Source organism: Amia ocellicauda, chromosome 7 (genome assembly GCF_036373705.1).
Source record: "Amia ocellicauda isolate fAmiCal2 chromosome 7, fAmiCal2.hap1, whole genome shotgun sequence".
Lineage (NCBI taxonomy): Eukaryota > Metazoa > Chordata > Actinopteri > Amiiformes > Amiidae > Amia > Amia ocellicauda.
Window position 1 is genome coordinate 36,870,944 of NC_089856.1, and position 18,575 is coordinate 36,889,518.

Sequence of the window (18,575 nt, forward strand, 5' to 3'; positions counted from 1 at the left end):
CTATGAGCCAGCTCTAATTGGGAGCTCCCAGTGGGCGGTGTGCAATTGGCGGAGTGCTGCAAGGGATGGGTAAGCTTTGACATTGGCCAAGACCTCCTCTGCTTGCCATTCAACAGTGACCCTAGCTTTACAGACACCTGTGGTGGTAGTACAAGCCCCAGGGTCTTTAATTACCCATTCATCTCTATTAAAAAAAGCCCTATAAATATGTCTGAAGCAGTGAAATGTATTTGAAAAAATGCTGGAGAAAAATTAGTTTTCGCTTCTTAGAGCTAAAAAGCAGTTTTCACAAAAAGCTGGAGCCATACCAGGACTAGAGCTCATCTTCCCTTTGCAAATATTTGCAGCTAGCATGGCTAGTGTCATCGTCCTACTACAATGATATATAATATATATATATATATATATATATATATATATATATTTTAAACTGACCTCTTCCTGCTTCTGTTAGGTCTCAGAACAAAATTATTCATCCCGGTCTGGCTGTGAAAGACTTCAAAGGAAGATCAGTTCTATGTGATCAGGGACAGCTTTAATGCTTTGCTGTGTTAGTCTCTCCAAATGCTTTCATAAACCTATTGAGAGAGAGAACGGAATGGAAAATTTGTTAAGCAACGAGGATCAAAATGCTCTCAGTTGGCAGTTCTTTTGCGGTCTAGTATCTCTCAGCCCCCCCCCCCCCCAAAGATTGGTTTCCTGTAATTAACAAGTACGTCTTTGTGTCACACAGATGAACAATGTGACAACTGAATATTGCCTGGATATAATCGATAAGTTTGAAGTCTCTGAAGAAAACAAAGAGCAGGATGTACTAGGTATTGATGGTAAGCAAGAAGTTCTTCACGTTTGGAAAAAATCATAATACTCTTAACAGGGAAATACATTATTATTCTGCAGATATAACTGGCTTATTCCTGGCTTTTCTCTTGTATTGCTGTATGTCAAAGTTGATAAATAAGCTGAACATTTCCTTTACCCATCTCGGAGAATGTTTTTTTCTTCAAAGACCTAATAAGAAAACTTACCTGACTTTCTTTTTATTTTTTTTATTTTTTATTTGAAGGCCTCCCAGAAAAAGTAAAGCAAGACAAACTTTTCTGGCACAGTGCCTCTTCTCTCAGAATTCCCTTTGATGAAATATACAAAACCCTCTAGTACCAGGGGCATATAAAATCTTAAAAAGCTTAGGTTAATTATTTCCTCTCTCTTGGTAATGTTCTTAAAAAATAAAAAATAAAAATGAAAACTTGAATTTGGGGGCTCCTTGATCTTTTTTCTATAAACAAGTATTAGTCCATCTTCTGCATCAAGCATTTCCATCACAACCCAAAGGCCTTAGACTGAGAGACTGCAAGTGTAAATCTTTGTTGTTATTGAGGCAGTATATCAATAATGTTTTGTTTTGTTCAAGTTTTGTTCTGTCAGTTTTGAAGTTAGTGATACTTGGCTGTGAAAGCCAGTGGAGTAATCTGTTCAGATACAGAATCTTTTCCTTCTATTATATAATTTTCTTCAGTTAGAGGCCAAGAAGAAAGAAAGTCAGGTTAATGCTGGAACCCACAGAGACAGAACTAATGTTGACTGATATGTTGGCGGTGTGCGATCAGGGTAATTTGTGATCCTCAGTGAGACGTTGCCAACCTGTGTTAGTCTACTGGTCATCAAGAGTCACATTTACTTCTGGGCAGTGTTAAACAAATAGTGCACTTCTCCACGGTTTTATTAAAACACTTTGAGCTTTCCTAAATGAAGCGCATAATTAGTCTGCAAATAAAACAGCTTGATATCATGTAAAGATATCATGCATATTCGCAGGTGGTGGTACACTGAATTTGACGTGCAGTGTGGGCAGCAGGGACCGTGTTATTCTGGGTAGCATGACCGTTGTTTCATTGTGCACCATCCAGGTGGTGGGCCAGTAGGATGTGACAGTGTGTCAATGCCAGTTTTGTGTTTTCGTGAAGCTTTCAATAAGGATCTTGTTACCAGGACAGCTTTACTTAATGGTTAATGTCAAGGAGAGAAAAAAGCCAGAGAGGGTCTGAGTGAGAGCACTGTGCCTAGAATAGATTCTACCCCTGTTCAGCTTTTCAATTTCGTGATCAACTTAAGGCATTTGTTTTAATTAAGATATTGGTCACAGAGTTGTACTAAAACAATCGTACTAATTCGTACCATTCACCTTTTTGTACAGAAATCCACTAATGTAGCTAATCTTTATACTTTAGGGACTTTCTCTTGTTCCTCCACCTCAGTCTATTTCTAAAATGCCCCTTACTTGCTTTTAGAATAGCTGTATTTTTCTTTAAAGAACAACCCCAGCCCCCTGTGTACTAATCAGTGTGTCTGCTGCTCGAGGAGTATATTTATAAATAGTTAATCTGCAAATTTCAATATGGCAACACGATTAATTTTTTTTAAATCCACTTTAATTTGCAATTACCATTTTCATTAATATAGCAGAAAATAATTCTATGCCCAGTGTGATACACATGCATATGCTACAAAACTAAATGTCAATTGTTTAATTTCTTTTGTATTTTCTTCCCTGTAGTTTAAGAAAAAAAAAATCTTTGTAACTTTATTTTTCATAATCAGATTATTTTCTCACTCTTTATCGACTATATCATATAGATTTTTCTCTAGTGCACCTGAATGTTACACATCTGAAGTTTTTCAAGGTGCCTAATTAGTTTTTAAATTAACATAAAAACTGCATCCTTTACTGCAACATTGTCTTATTTATTTAGATATTTATTTAAAATTGGAACTGTTTTAGTTGTCCAGTCGTGGACAACTAAAATGAGACATTGTTGTATCCTGTTGCAGGGTTCACCAGTTTCATGCGAAGCCCAGCTTGTGATGTATTCAACCCGCTCCACCAGGAAGTCAACCAGGACATGGACCAGCCACTGTGTAATTACTTCATTGCTTCGTCTCACAACACCTATCTCACTGGAGACCAGCTCCTCTCGCAGTCCAAGACTGACATGTACACCTGGGTCCTGCAGGCGGGCTGTCGTTGTGTGGAAGGTATGTGGACAGCACAGATTTAATTCCCAACAACTGTATTGATTTTAAATTGCATACCACTAAATATATATATGAACTTACATGATACAAATATATAGATATGATGGTTTCTTGGTTAGGGGATTTGATGCAGGTTTGTCAAGCAGGGAATGGCAGATGAACGACAATTAATTATATGAATTATAGGAGGGTATACACAAATTCTTTGTGGGTATAATCAAGTTCCCTTCAAATTAAGTGGGCATACCGTGTATTCCTGCATATGCCCTCGACTATACCACTGGTGAAAATAACAAGCAAAAAACAATAAAAAACAAAACTAAATTGTAACTCATTGCATCAAGGCAGAGTTGGTTTAACCAGTTCTAGTCTAGCACAATGTTCTTCAAATCCAGTCCTCAAGGTCCATGATCTAACAGGTTCTGTAGTTCTCTCTATATATTAACTTTCCAGGCCACAGTTGTTATTCCTACCATTTGCAATTATTCATATATATCCTCACTTTGCTTTGCAGTTGACTGCTGGGATGGCCCTGACGGTGAGCCAATGGTGCAACATGGATACACGCTAACATCGAAAATATCCTTCAAAGCTGTGATCGAAACCATCAACAAACATGCCTTTGTGAAGAATGAGTATGAAACCTTGTCACATTTTATTTTGTTTATATATGTTTTTTTAAACCTCATTTGAATTTCTGCTAATGTGCAGAAAAGCAGAGTTATTACTTTTTAGATGGCTTAGGTGTGCAATTAATCTGTTATGGATGCCAGTTTCAGACACATCTAGCGGATTGTAACCATAGCTGTTCATCAGAGCAGTTTCTGAACCATTGGCTCTCTGAATTAATTGACGCTAACGTTTTTTATCCTAAAACACCCTTTTAACCTTCACTATGTATGTCTTCTGATCTTTAATGTATACTTAATGAACATAAAAAGACAAATGAGTTTTTGACTCACAAAATAAATGTCCACAGCCTAGCTGTCCACAAAAAACAGTTTTTTTTGTTATCATATATATTATGTCCAGGTGATTGGAGCATTTTCACATTTTCAACTTATCATTAGATATTTCGTTTGTAAAGATCAGGGGAAAAATATTTTTTGGAGGAAGTGGATGCGAATTGTTTGTCACTTACAGTTTCCATATACAAGTCCGATTTTAAAGTTGCCGCAGGTGTTTTTCAGTACTGATCTAGTCTGACATTTAAGAAAGGTGTATGGGTGCCCTGACATGATTCATTTTTACATTGGAAAGGAAACACAATGTCTGTTTCTTTTATCATTTTAAATATTTCCTTGTAATTTTTTTCCCTTTACCTTCTGGTAAATGTCATAGATAATGTGAATTGTACAGGATGAAACATATTTTTTTATATAGTATTGAAAATGTGTCCATAGCACTAACAGTTTGTGTTGAATAAAGCTAGTCTAGCTTATTGAACAAAATGAACATATTATAGAAAACAACAATATCTGTCTCTCTTTTTTCTTTATTATTATTTGTATCATGAATTTAACATTGGAGTCCTGCTCTGTGCTGATATGAATGTTGTTGTTACAGCAGACAAAAGCGATTTAAGAGATCCAAGTTTTGTATATTCTACAGTAGTTATACAATCTAAGAATGGTATAACAGTACTTGTAAGACATCATTTTGTGTCTATCTGAAGGAAAAGAAAAGAAAAGAAAAACCCTCACTGGATACACAAGTGAATCCTGTTACATGGTCCATTAGCCCATAAATCAGGATTGATAGTTTTTCATTGAGGAGGTCTGAATAAAACCTGTTCAGGCCTGCTGGTTCAAAATTATCCAAATTTGTTGAAAGATTCCTCTGGCATTGCAGTCATATGACTCCCTTTGACTATATTTATATTTATTTATATATATATATATATATATAGGTATCCAGTCATCCTTTCAATTGAAAACCACTGCAGCATCCAACAGCAGAAAAAGATAGCCCAGTACCTGAAGGAAATATTTGGAGAAAAGTTGGATCTTGGCAGAGTACTGACTAGAGATTCCAAAGAGCTCCCTAGCCCGAACAACTTGAAGGGAAAGATCCTCATTAAGGTATGTTTACCCTTGGAAGGTTTGCTGTTGCCAGTGGATGGATCACGAACTAAGGGTTTAATCTTTCCAAGTTATTTACATGTATTAATGCGTGTATATGTGTGTGTAATTTATATATCAAAGGAATAGAATCGACTCATATTTTGTCCATGTAAAGTTAAAAACAAGTTTTTGCACAGGTAGAACTTATAGTGGGAAATAAATCTGGTTCTGATAGCTTTTAAATTACAGCAACAACAGAAATACTTTCAAGCTTTTCAGGAAGAAATAATGAAATGAACATGGCAATCTGCATATTTTAACACCGTTCACTCAGCGTCAGGCATGAATGTGTTTGCAAATGTGACTTTTGGGCTGAATTAAAGCCCATTAATGTCTAAATGATTAAAAGTGTTAATTTAGTGCACTGGTGCTGATGTTGTTGGGCACCTGTCAGAAGCTGGCACACAGTTGCGAGGGGCTGCCAGCGCTTCGGTCTCTGAGGAGTCTGACGATTTTATTTATTCATACCCTGGATGAAAAGCATCCATTTCAACTACTTGTAAAAATGGCTGCTGTTGTAGTGGGAAACCCTCTCTTCTCTCTGTGGGGTTAAGTGTGGCTTTATGTCATATGTTCCCCCTCTCTGTCTTCACATATTCCTGCTCAGTGTGCTGTGATATTCCCTAAATTTGTCCAATACATTCGATGTGAGCAACCGTTGTCGGTGAAAGCATAAAGTGCACAGCAGCGTTTGGCAGGTAGGAAATGGATATAAACAGAAATAATAAGCTGATCAAACCCTCCTTAGGTAATATCAGGAGACAGCTGAGAGATTACTGCCCCTGGGGGTGGTGGTTACTATTAACATAAGATTGATGTTAGTGATTTAAAATTAGAATTTACAAATTTATATTGAGGCAGCTTTCCAATTTTCCAGATTTTTCCATCATCACGACCAATACAGGTGATCAACCATAGTAGTATTTTGTTTTAAACTTGAGTATAGATCGTGAGATTACAGACACAGACAATGCTGACTGTTGTTGCCATAACTGTGGTATATGTAGGGTGGCAGGTGAGGTGACACCTTTAAGTGTAGTAAGTATATTAATATTTTGCATTTATGGATTGGAGCACTGCAATTACAGATCAAATCCATGGTACCATGTGGAAAACTCCATATAAATCATATTTATAATATAGGTTTATATATTTATGTAGTAGTCTAAATATATGAAAACATATATCTATGAGTTCTCCATATTACAGCATACATAAATCCTTAGTTTCTGTACAGCCCAGGACTGAGGAAGTATATATGCACTGTGTACCTGAACGGGTAAGTTTGAAACGCACCGCCTGATGTAGGTCTGATGCGTTTGATGTATGTTTGAAATGTGTTTGTTCTGGGATCCAGGGCAAAAGGCTGCCGCCATACCTCGCTGCTGATGCGGAGGAGGGGGAGGTGTCAGATGATGATAGCGCTGATGAGATCGAGGATGATTTCAAACTCAAGCACAGCAGTGTAAGTACACAGACATTCCTGGAGTTTCCTCTGCATTCCCTCAGATACTTCAGTTTTGCCAGGAAATGGTCTCGGTGAACAGAGTGAATTTTTTCAAGGCATCATGAGTAGTTTTTCACATAGTTAATGCAAACATTAGACTACAAGAAATGGAGTTTGTAACTGTAAAGTGCAAGAGGATGAAACTACTTCTATCCTTATACTCCTAAATCCACCAAGCATAAGACTTTAAGTTCAGACAGGTTGTTGATCCTGAAAAAATCACTTCACATTTTTGTTTTAAAATCAATTATTATGAATGTGACACATTTGTTTTCTAGCTTCTTTTCTTAGTTGTATATCTGGGCTGAATTCTTAACTTCTCATATTTTGTTTGCTGGATTTTCTCCTCAAAATTTTCCTTACTCCCATCACTGGCTTCTTGAACATGCTAATTATAGTTATTTATATAGCTGGAAATAGCAGTGGTTCTGAAACAGATCCTTGCAGTACAACCTGTAACACTCTTATGTTTATTTTTTTTTCCACCTGTTCATGCAATATTTCTACACAGATACTGGTGATGACAGGACTGTTCTGCACTGAAAAACCTGGAAATCTTTTCTTCTGTCAGCACAAATATTGCTATTTCAGCACTGACAGCAGTTTCCATCATATATTGCCACCACTCCAAACATACTATTGTAGAAGCTGTCAGCATAGTGAAGCTTCATTAATGTATTGAAATCAACCTCTTGCAAAGCAATTACTTGGATCTGACTGGAGACCTTCCATTGATATTATATCTGTAGTTGTCTCCAAGAACATCCACCCCCCACTTTAGAATCTGTTTAACAGATAAAAATCTACTTGAATTTCAGTTTGTTCCCAGCGGATACCTGGATGTGATTAATCTGATTCTGAAGCTTAACTGAACTGTGACATTTGATAAGCAGATTAACCAATAGATATGTACTTTTCAGTCTTTCGTGTCACAATTGAATTGTATGAGTTTAATGTGACCTTTAAGATTTTGTGCCTTAATTCCTTGGAGGAAGTGCTATGAATAATTCTGCCTTTAACATTTGATATCAATTAAGGCATTTTTTATAGCTGTCCCTGATTTTTTTTTTTTTCTTATGAAAGAGGTTTTATAGGGCTATCTCTGCAGTCGGGCAATGAATAAATAAATTGCTAATTAAATCACTAATTAAATTGTGGACTTCTGTGTTGGCTCAAATCATCCAAACATGTTATTCTTTACTTTTTGTGAGCATAATTGAGTTTCAGCCACATGCTTTTGCTCTAATTTTAGCAGTGATAAGTTCTGTATACGGTGTCTGTCTTCTTGTTTGTTCCAAATAAAAAATATGCTAATCCCACTTCAAGAGTTTAATACTTTTTATTGGAAGGATCAAAAGACATCCCTCAAATTAGCTTAGCGTTTGTAACTCCAAGTCTGTCTTGCAAATACAAAAATATGTGTTTATGAGGATGGATTGCTATTACATTCTAACAGTGGTTAAGTGTAGGAACCTTTAAAGGCTATGGATATTTTATTATTAGCAATTGTTTTAACACAAAAATGTTTGCAAATTTAATTTAATCCCAGTGATTAACAAATTGCTTAATTGTATTAATGCCAGAGGTGTGCATCAAAAAAATCTGATTTTGTGGAATACAACCACTTACCTCCTGCATAATCTTTTACTTTAAAAAGCAGATGTATATAATCAGTCTCCTTTGATTCTTTCAGAGTAATGGAAAAAGTGATCACCAGGTGGAATCTTTCATAAGGAAGAAACTAGACTCCTTGTTAAAAGAATCACAGATTGGAGACAAGGAGGATTCAGACAGCTTTTCTATAAGGGCCTTGTTGAGAGCAACGCATGAAGGTTTAAACGTGAATCTTAAACCGGTAATTTCAGTCTGTCATATTGTATTTCTCTATTTGTGTAAATGATTTTGAAGGGACATATTTTTGGTATCCATTTATTCCAATATTCATTGGGACCCATTATACAGGAAATTAAAATTATATAAGACTAAATTATTTTCAGTTTTACAGTTTAAATTTAAAAAATAAAACAACAACAAAAAAATCAGTGAAGAAAATGAATCCTTTTCTAAATGAGAACAATGTTTTTTCTCCCAGTGACTGGTTTTCAAGGATTGTTGTTTTTATTCAAAACAGGGTCTCATGTGCAATCTCCCATTTTGCAGATTAATGTTAACTGCTGTCTGTCTGAAGTGGAAAGGAAACCATAAAGTTGAAAAAAGTACATTGCACATAAGTGCACATGTGGCAGCACAGTGATCACAGTAGCAGAAAAGCAGATTATTTCTGCAATAAGTGCTGTGAACTGAGGCATTTCTGTCACGCTGTGCGTCTTTTCTCCCTGGGGATATCCTTTGCACTGTCAGTCACAGTGGTTAATGTCTAAAATTTGGTGTCAGTCTGTTTTGATGCACCATAATTGCCTTGTATAGCTTTTATGAGCTTGCAGTTGCTTGACAGAAACCATTTGACTGGCATTTTTAACCTGGGCAGAGGGTGAGGGAAACACATTTAGATGATTGAGCGAATGAATGGCCTCTTCAGATCTATTTTCCTCAGGGCAGGAATTTAATTAGTTTAAAATTGAATATGGCATTTTTTAACAGCCTTTTTAAAATGGAAATGGATCTCAGCTTGGCAACGCTGCATAGTTGAAGTGTACCTGCGAGTTTCCAGTTGTCATCATCAAGACTTAAAACGACTACTTAAAACGACTCTGTTCTGTCTGCTGCGAATTGGGGAGACTCCTCACTGATATTCACCAAAGTTCACCGATGCCTTCTACATTTAGACACTTTAATAAATAAAGTCAGAAAGGTTTATATATTTTTTAATTTGGTGTATATCCTTCAAAGTTTACATTCACACTAACAGGATGATTATCAAAGCTGGTCTTAATCAAGAGTAAAAACCACATTGCTCCCAATTTTCTGAAACAAATTTGGAATATAAATTTTGCATTTGAGTTTGTCTCTTACAATTTCCTTTGGAATATTAGATGGGCTCAATTTGGGTTGCAGAATGCTTTGAATGCCATGCTGAATGTTTAAGCAAATTGCCTCAACTTCAAGTGGATACAGGGACTATTAACTGCTGGAGTTTATTGTAGCAGCAGTAATTTCACTACTAAAATCATTTTATAACAGAGGGAACATAATGCCATCTTCCGTTACACACTGATCTGAATTTCCTTGTCTTGGTGCAGCCAAAATATCAAAGAATTTCAGTGGGTTATAAGCTTTAGCCTGAAGGAAGGTCCAAAAATAGAAAAGGAAGAATTTGATTTGCCAAGTATTATGTCAGTATGGTGGTATTATTATGTTATCATAATTATAATGATGATAATTAATAACAATAATAATGCATTTTTACTATTATTATTATAATTATTTTAGTTTTGTTGTTATTTCATGTTGTTCATTCCTATGATGTCCATATTGTAACTGGTTCCTTGTGCAACTGCGATGCCTTTATTACAAAGATCAGTCATGTCCACTGTGCAGCTGGGATTCTTGTCAATAAGCCACACTGCTTGGCCGGATATGAAAGGAAAGCTACGGAAAGATCAGGATGAAAAGCTTACCCCCTCTGTCCCTATCTCACTGCATTACAGGATATTTGTTCACTGGTTTTGGAAGGCATTTTAAGACTACAATCTCACAATCCAAAATTTAGTTGGATGAAATTTAAGGTTGTCGTCGTTTTATTACCTGATTTTATTTATTACTGTATCCTCTGCCCTCACAGAACTCCTGTCTTAAAGAAAGTGGAAAGAAATCTCAAAGCCGTTCCTTCATAAGTTTTTCAAAACACAAGGTAAGATATCTCTCTCAAACCTCAGAAACTCTGGAGCTGAAATCCAATTATTATTTTTTTAACATCTAAATGTATTTAATTGCTTTGTAATCTTCCATTATTTAACTGTGCAAAAGGGATATTTTGATTACATCTCAACCTATTATTTAGAATGATTCTTTTGCAGTACAAAAAGCAGGACAAATAACAAGTTGTTATCATTAAACCAAACCACACATATTGTATATTGCAGTAGCACAAGCATAAGACAAGCTGTCATGACACTTCCTAGTATATTCCTAGTCTGAAGACATTAACAGGGGCTAGCCTATTGTTTTTGAAGTTTTTGCTGGCATTACGTTACGTTGAAGACTTGTAATTATGTTGAATTATTTTCTGTAGGCTGTGAATAGAAATGTTGCACCGATGACTCACATTGCCATGCTGTTTGTTTGCACAAACCAGGGTGTGAGGTATACTTATATAATTCTGTAGGTACGGTGAACTAAAAATGCTGTATATATTCGGTGTGGTTGGTGACCTGTAATCCCACAACCTCAGCTACAGGGCACTGTTGTTTGTCCTTCAATGTTGTAGCTTGCTATGGAGCCTTTCCCTCTTGAAATAAGCTCTGCCTAACTTCTAAAAAGGTTGCGCAAGTTTCCAATCCAATCCTAGAACAAAAGAACAAAAGAAAGTTTACAAATGAGAGTAGGCCATTCAACCCATCATGCTCATTTGGTGTCCATTAATAACTTAATGATCCAAGGATCCTATCCAGTCTATTTTTGAATGTTCCCAAAATGTCAGCTTCAACCACATCGCTGGGGAGTTTGTTCAGATTGTGACGACTCTCTGTGTGAAGAAATGTCTCCTGTTTTCTGTCTTGAATGCCTTGAAGCCCAATTTCCATTTGTGTCCTGGGGTCCGTGTGTCCCTGCAGATCTGGAAAAGCTCCTCTGGTTTGATGTGGTCAATGCCAGAGGAGGTTTTCCACAGCCCCCAACCCAGTCCTCCGCATTCTTTGGAAGAAGTATCCACCTTCTTCATAAATGGTTGACTTTGCTCGGCTGTGGAATAAGAGCTGACACATGTTCAACAGAAGGGAACTCACCCACAGAATTCCTCTTCAAAAGGATTTTCAGATTGCAAATCAGACAAGAAATTGGAACATTGTACAAAATAGTCAGGGCTTGTCGTCTTCATTTTTCTCAATGAAGATTCAGTTCCCAACATGTCTTTGGTCATTTGGGAAATGTATAAAATATGCAAGACTGCAGAAAGAAATCACAGGTAATAAACATTTTCAGAATAACTTAAGATATATTCGGCATATTAAAGGAGCAAAAATACAATTTGATTAGGGAGACAAATATTCATGCCCAATGTTTGAAATGACAGGGTTGTAACAATTATTACCCTTGTTGTTTTCGGTCTCCTCCTTTGTACTCTCTCCTCCTCTTTCTGTGAAATACTTGAACTTCCCAGCTGTATCCTTTTAAACAGAAACACGGGAAGTCCCGAGCGAAGTCTCAGAGCACTGACATCGAAGAGGAAGGACAGCATGAGGCATCAGGGAAAGATGCGGGACAGTCCTACAGGTCAGCCAACCTTTCCTTGATTCCTGTCACTATTGCCATCTGCCTTGTGATTGTGCTGTACACCTTACCTTCCATTCAGTAGAAGCTCATTTGCAGAAACAAGATGTAGGTCAATACAGGACTAGGTGGGAATGTAGTTGTGAGCCACATTGCTGAAGATGCTTAGCACCGGCCTGTAAGAGCTTTTCCAGTTCTGAGTTGAGAACAGGCTTAAATTTAAAGTGACAGATCCTGCACAGAAAACACCGCCTAGAGCCCAGGGGAAAATATCTTGCTTCTTAACCTAGTTAGGAATTCAAAGAGTTTGTTTAAGAGTGATTAAGGGAAATAAGGTCACATTATAAAATGCAGTGCTGCAACTTTGTGGCACAGTTTTAATGAGAATAAAATGGTGACTTGATTGTTTATGTTTGACATGAATAATGTAATTCAGTTCTGAATGTTGTCCTGGGTTTCGTCCATAACCTCACCGCAGGGGAGACTGGGCTGTCTTGCTTCTAGCTGGGAGGCAGATGAAGTTGCCAGCTGTAATTTGGAATATAGTCTTTCTAAAAATATCCCTGTAAAAACAAAACAAACCCCCCTTATATATCAGGAGATTGATGTGTGCCAACACAGCACACAATATGCAGCAGAAAAACAACACAAATAATGATGTGGACACTTGTTTATATGAGTTCATATTTGCCTGTGTTTTATATAATGTATGATTTGATCATTATTTGCCTGTGTTTTATATAATGTATTGTTTGGATCTTGTGGATTTTCCTTTTCAGTTTCTCAATATAGAATCATATTAGTGTATACCAACAATGTATACCAGTCTGCACCATCAATCTCATTGTTGTTTCAAATTGAAAGACTGCTATTATACTACTATTTAAAGAAACTTTCTGAATAAACTAAAAAAATAATTGGTGGAAAATGATTACCACAATATTTAAAAAGATTATTTAAAGATTGTCCTCTTTGCTTTCTCCCTTTCTGTTTTTCTTTCTTTTTCCTCTCTTTGCTTTTGTGGGTAAAGAGCGGGCCGTCGGCGAAAGACCATGAAGCTCAGTCGTGATCTCTCAGACGTGGTAGTTTTCACCAACTCGGTCGCCTCGCAGGACATTCTTGACGAAGGTAAGCAAAATCTGCTGGATGTATGTGAGAGTAATGAGAAATCATGAGGAGTCTGTTGCCAGTTTCTTTGGGAACATCTGATTTGGATGGTGGCTGCGCTGGGTTGAGCTGTCTGCTGTGAGATGCTTCTGAAATAACCAGGCTTTGTAGAGCTTCTCTGTAATACAGGATTCACTGCCCAGTCATTCCCATAGGAGCCTGGCTACTGCAGTCTGACAGAGAAAAGCCTTGTAGTTAAACAGTAATGAAATGCTAATTTTAGCAGTTCTCTCTAAAGAAAATAGAATTATCCTTCTGGACAGATGCAAGGTCCCAGAGTATATGGGGAAATTAAACACATTTTCTACACTAGGCACATGTATGATGATGTGGCTAGATCCCACTCTTGGTCTGTTTGCTGAAGTTCATTTACAATCTGAAAATATACTGTATTGTATACAATTTACATGTCAGCCTCCATCACTGGATCCAGTGGAGGATTAGTACTGAATGCTCATATATTACACAACAACACTGCATCTGAATTGGGCATAACCACCACTATTAGGATGATGGAAAGAACAGTTACTCTTGTATAATGTACATCTGAAATTTTGCAATGGATTTTGTTTGAATCATATTTTGATTGCCGTTCAAAATTGAGAGGTTTGTGTGATTTAGTTCAATTGCAGACAGGCTAACGGCTCCTTCTCTGGTTCCATAGCTCTGTTTTTTTATGGATTTGACAGAAGCGTTTCTGAATACGGCACAGGGAATATCTCTCAGAAGCTGCTAACGTTTATAAATGGATATTTTTTTTGTTCTTTCCTTTTCCTTTTTTCTTTATCTCATCGAGATGCTGAAGGCTTGGGTGTAGGGAGAGTTACTTTACAGCTGTAGTAATTTCATGCTCTCCGGAAAGAGTGAGGGGACCGCTGTGCAGACTTGACGTTTTTTGATGAGGCAATTATCAGAGTCCCCTCAGACAGCCATGCATTATTAACGGCTCCATTGACTTTTTTGCAAAACTTACATGGTCTTGAGCTCATTGTCTACATCTTCAGGTATTCAGGTGCTTTGGTCATGGTTTGTACATGGCCTGCCTAAGGTGCCAGATATAAATTCATATATAGAAATGGCCCTGTCCTGATTAGGTCTGGTGTGCTTTCCTGAGAAATGACTCCCCTCTCACACAGCTCTCATTGTGCTCATGCAGGGACTCCTGGAAACGTCCTGTCCTTCAGCGAGATCAGAGCCCACCAACTGGTACATCACAAACCTGAACAGTTTATCTTGTTCAACCAGAAGCAGCTCTCTCGAATCTACCCGTCTGCATACAGGATAGACTCCAGCAATTTTAACCCTCAGGCTTACTGGAACGTTGGATGCCAGCTGGGTAAGTGAAACAGACGTTGCCTTACTGTGCCATGCAGCATTTCCCGCCCCAAAGGCATTGTCAAGAGTTTTTGCTTGTGACATTAGCATAGCATTCAGCTTTACAGTTGAGCTATTTCTGCATTGCAAAAGACAGCATTCCTAACATTTATTGATTTACTGATTCATTGATTTATATCATATCCAGCTAAAGTGATTTATGTGTAGCCTGTTTGGTCATTGACATCACATAGCAGGTGTTTATACCCCCATTGTAGTGGCTTTAAAGACTCTTAAAATAAAATATCTGCCTTTTTAAATTAGTATGGATATTAGTATGGATCATTTAGTGTTCAGATAAATAATAATGTATTTGTATTTGGCAAATAAATATAGCACTTTAAAAGTTCTTGCTCACTTACACATACAGTGGATGTTTTATACATCGGAGGGAGACAATCTAGTCATGGAAAAATATCAGTATACCTCTTCTACCCACATTAGGGTTAGGGTTACAAATTAGGTTCACTTTTGTTCATACTTTATCAGTGGGATCTCCATCTATTTGAAAATGCCTTTTGTATATGTGTGTTTGTGTCAGCTGTTTCCTGTCATTTACAGTTGATACAAGAAAACAAAAATTGGGCTGTTGGTTCCCAGTGGGGGAAATTCTAACAAATAAATTATCTTGCCTGCTTGCTCTATTAAATTAACTGAACAACCTAGAAGAGCATAATAAATCTGCCTAAATTGGTCTTATCTGCAGCTGAGTTTCATGGCTTAATTTTAATTAATTAATTAATTTACACACATTTTCAGTGGCTTTGAACTATCAGACTGAAGGTCGGATGATGCAGCTCAACAGGGCTAAATTCATGGTGAATGGTAACAGTGGCTATGTTCTCAAACCCCAGCCAATGAACAAAGGTATGAAACTTGAACTTGGTGCACTATGCTTTTTCCACACAGACCCTATCAACATGCAAAATATTACCTGCTTGCCCTACAATACCCTGCTAGTTGGAAGTGCTCTGTATGTTTATTGCTTAAAGTTGTCGTTTTTCACTTTTTCTAAAATGAAAATGCCTTTCATTACCATTTGTGCGTCTGTCATGCTTCATCTCTGTCAAATCTTTAGCAAAACAGAAATATTAATGGAATAAAATGCAGGGCCAGCATTTTGTATTTCAAAAAAAGTGAAAACCTAGATCTTAATAGAACTTAATAGAACACTGTATTGGTTTGGCAGCTGAACATCAAGCATTTATACTGATTTACCAACATTTTAAGTCATATTTGTAATTCATCTTAAACAAAAATAGACTGTTTTCCACCTCATGCCTTCTATACCCAGGAATAATACAATAATGTTAAATTTATATCGAAACTGCTAGTGAAACATGATTCCCCATCCTACCTCTATGATTGTATTGATTGACAGTTAAACTTGCTCTTAAATTCATGCATTTCCTATCTTTTGAATTCTAGGTTCTTTCAACCCATTCTCTGATGACCCCCTTCCTGCTTATCCTAAGAAACAGCTTGTTCTGAAAATAATCAGTGGCCAGCAGTTACCAAAACCTCCAGACTCAATGCTGGGCGACAGGGGAGAGGTGCAACTACTTTGCCTTTTTTATATATATACACAATGCTTCTGCCAGTGACAGACTAGTGCAATTGATTTATTCAGGGTATACATTACCTCACAAGGTTAAGTTAAGTAGCACCATGCAGAAGCAGCCTATTTGCAGTGTCCTCAAGTGAACTGGTATGTGAAGCGAGAGAAGTTGTTGAAATAATGTTACAAGGTTGTGACATGGAAGATTCAACCCCTTTACCTATAACTTTCTTTAATATATTTCCCAACCCATTCAAGCCTTAGCCAGTCTACCAATCATATCTACAGTTACACATTGTGTTAGAGTACCTTGTAAGCTAAGACTAGAGCTGGGTGTCAGGATGCTGTTAGGGTTCAAAATGGGGGTAGGTAAGCAGGATTATTTTGAGTAATTTTGGTAAAATATACACTTAAGGTAAATTTAGTGAGCAAATTAGGTTTACATTTTGGTGTGGGCTAGGGTTAGGGAAAGGTTAGGCCTTAACCAGGGGTTAAATTGGGATTTGTTATGTGGGGGGGCACTGTGGTTTAAAGCTTTTGAGGGGTGCACATGTGTATGCAAAGCCTACAAAATCTTATCAATTGACAAACTGTAAAATATAACAAGTTGAGAGAGCCCTCTGCTATGAACACTAAAATGCTGATCAAAATCATTCTAGATGCTGGCAGTGTGCAAAGCACAATAAAATCTTTCTGTAGGCCTGTGCCCTCTCCTTTGTGTCAGTATCAAATATAGGAATGATGTAACCATTAAAGGAGAGAATATAAATACATAATATTAAGAGTAGAACAGTCTTCTTATTAGGAAAATTTAACTGGAATTGAGTTATATCCTACAGCATTACAATACATACGTTTTACACAGTTAGTTCCATTAAAGAGAGCCCAACAAATTCCATAACTTCAAAATGTGCTCAACTCATTACACTTAAGTCCATCATAGAGAACACAAAATTTAGCCTATGACATAAAAATACACAAAACTCTTATCAATATGTTAATTCATCAGATCCCAGATGGGCTGAAATGGGGAAGCCATATCGTTTGAATACACAATACAGGGGCGGACTGGGACTAAAAAGTGGTCCTTGATTTTCTAGCACAGAGCGGCCCACGGTACACGGTCCGCAACACACCACACAGTCCGCTCCTACACCACATGATATGAAACGGACTCGAACAGCAGGCGTGTAGGCGCTAGAACATGCTAGTAAGCTGGTGTACCTGAGAACAAATTAAAAGTGTTCAGAAGACCCAGGGGTCAAGTTCCAAATTTCGTGATTTATTTGCACGAATAAAAAAGTTTCGAAAGCATAGGCTTTTGCTTCACAAATCTCACCCTGTGGCAACAAACAGGGAGCCTACTGTACATGTTAAGTAGTGACTCAGTAGTGACTGACGCAGACCTAGCCTACCTTTTGAAGTCGTCTGTAAGCTTCCTCCTCTTTGCCTCTTTTACGTCTGAAACTTTGAAATCGGATCATCGCTAGGAAACGAACTTGCGACTTACAGTCTTGTATAATGCGAGTGCAAAAAAACATAAATTAAACGAAACCTTACGTAGACTTCACGCCAAAGTGGCGGGAGCATAAACCATCACTTCGATTGCCCTGTGAATGACGCTGTCGAAGATTTTTTGAAGCTCTGACGTAATCTTGTAAACTTTAGGAGTGGACCTCATTTATTATGTGCTACAAAGGCAATGCTTTTGAATAATTGCTTAAATTAGTAAGAATGAGAGGTGTAAAAAAAAAAAAAAAAAATATATATATATATATATATATATATAGCCTATATTGTTGAAAATGTACGGGGAAAGTCGTAAGCCTGTGTGCCGGGGCTCAGCCCCGGACGGCCCCGGCCCAGTTTAACCCCGGGCCTTAACTGAATCAGGGGTTGCTTTGAATTTCAGCGTTGCCTAGGGTTAGAGTTGAAGCGGCTGTTAGGGATCAAAATGTGACAGATAACCTTAAAGATTAAAGTCTCTCCCTTCTGCACTGCAATGCACCATCACAGTTCAGCATAAAGATTTTGGATATGATTTTTCAGGTTAGACTAATTCATCGCCATATCTGTTTTAACTGACGATTTGGATTGCTTAGAAAAAGGCATTGCTCCAAGCTAAGTTTTAAGTAAAAATACAGGTGATGGTAGGAATGGTCTTATGGTTACATTTAAATTTATTATAGTTTTTAAATGGGACAGGTAACCTACTGACATAATTGAATAGATTACCATGAAAAGTCTCTCCTTTCTGCATCAGAACACAGAATCAAAGTTCAGCAGGTAAGATTCTGCTGTAATTGTGTGTTATATCATGGTATATTGGTTGGGAATCACTGGTATAGAATAAGTTTCAAGAATTGGAAACGCCAAACATTTCATGCATTTTTGGAGTCATTTAATTTAACAAAGCTAATAG

At 37.2% G+C, this 18,575-nt stretch overlaps 1 protein-coding gene across 6 annotated transcripts in view; it reads left to right on the forward strand.

Moving 5' to 3' along the window:
* The window catches only part of plch1 (phospholipase C, eta 1), a 57,927-nt gene that overhangs the window by 31,657 nt on the left and 7,695 nt on the right, over nt 1-18,575 (forward strand). For 4 of the 6 annotated variants that reach the window (XM_066709462.1, XM_066709468.1, XM_066709465.1 and 1 more), the window contains 12 exons: nt 734-827; nt 2,833-3,036; nt 3,551-3,671; nt 4,946-5,117; nt 6,517-6,624; nt 8,360-8,521; nt 10,409-10,477; nt 11,945-12,057; nt 13,085-13,182; nt 14,378-14,557; nt 15,355-15,462; nt 16,024-16,148. In XM_066709462.1, coding sequence (XP_066565559.1) covers nt 734-827; nt 2,833-3,036; nt 3,551-3,671; nt 4,946-5,117; nt 6,517-6,624; nt 8,360-8,521; nt 10,409-10,477; nt 11,945-12,057; nt 13,085-13,182; nt 14,378-14,557; nt 15,355-15,462; nt 16,024-16,148 — 1,554 coding nt within the window. The remainder of the gene's footprint in view (nt 1-733; nt 828-2,832; nt 3,037-3,550; nt 3,672-4,945; nt 5,118-6,516; nt 6,625-8,359; nt 8,522-10,408; nt 10,478-11,944; nt 12,058-13,084; nt 13,183-14,377; nt 14,558-15,354; nt 15,463-16,023; nt 16,149-18,575) is intronic. The other 2 variants (XM_066709463.1, XM_066709466.1) reach the window with 1 other exon arrangement.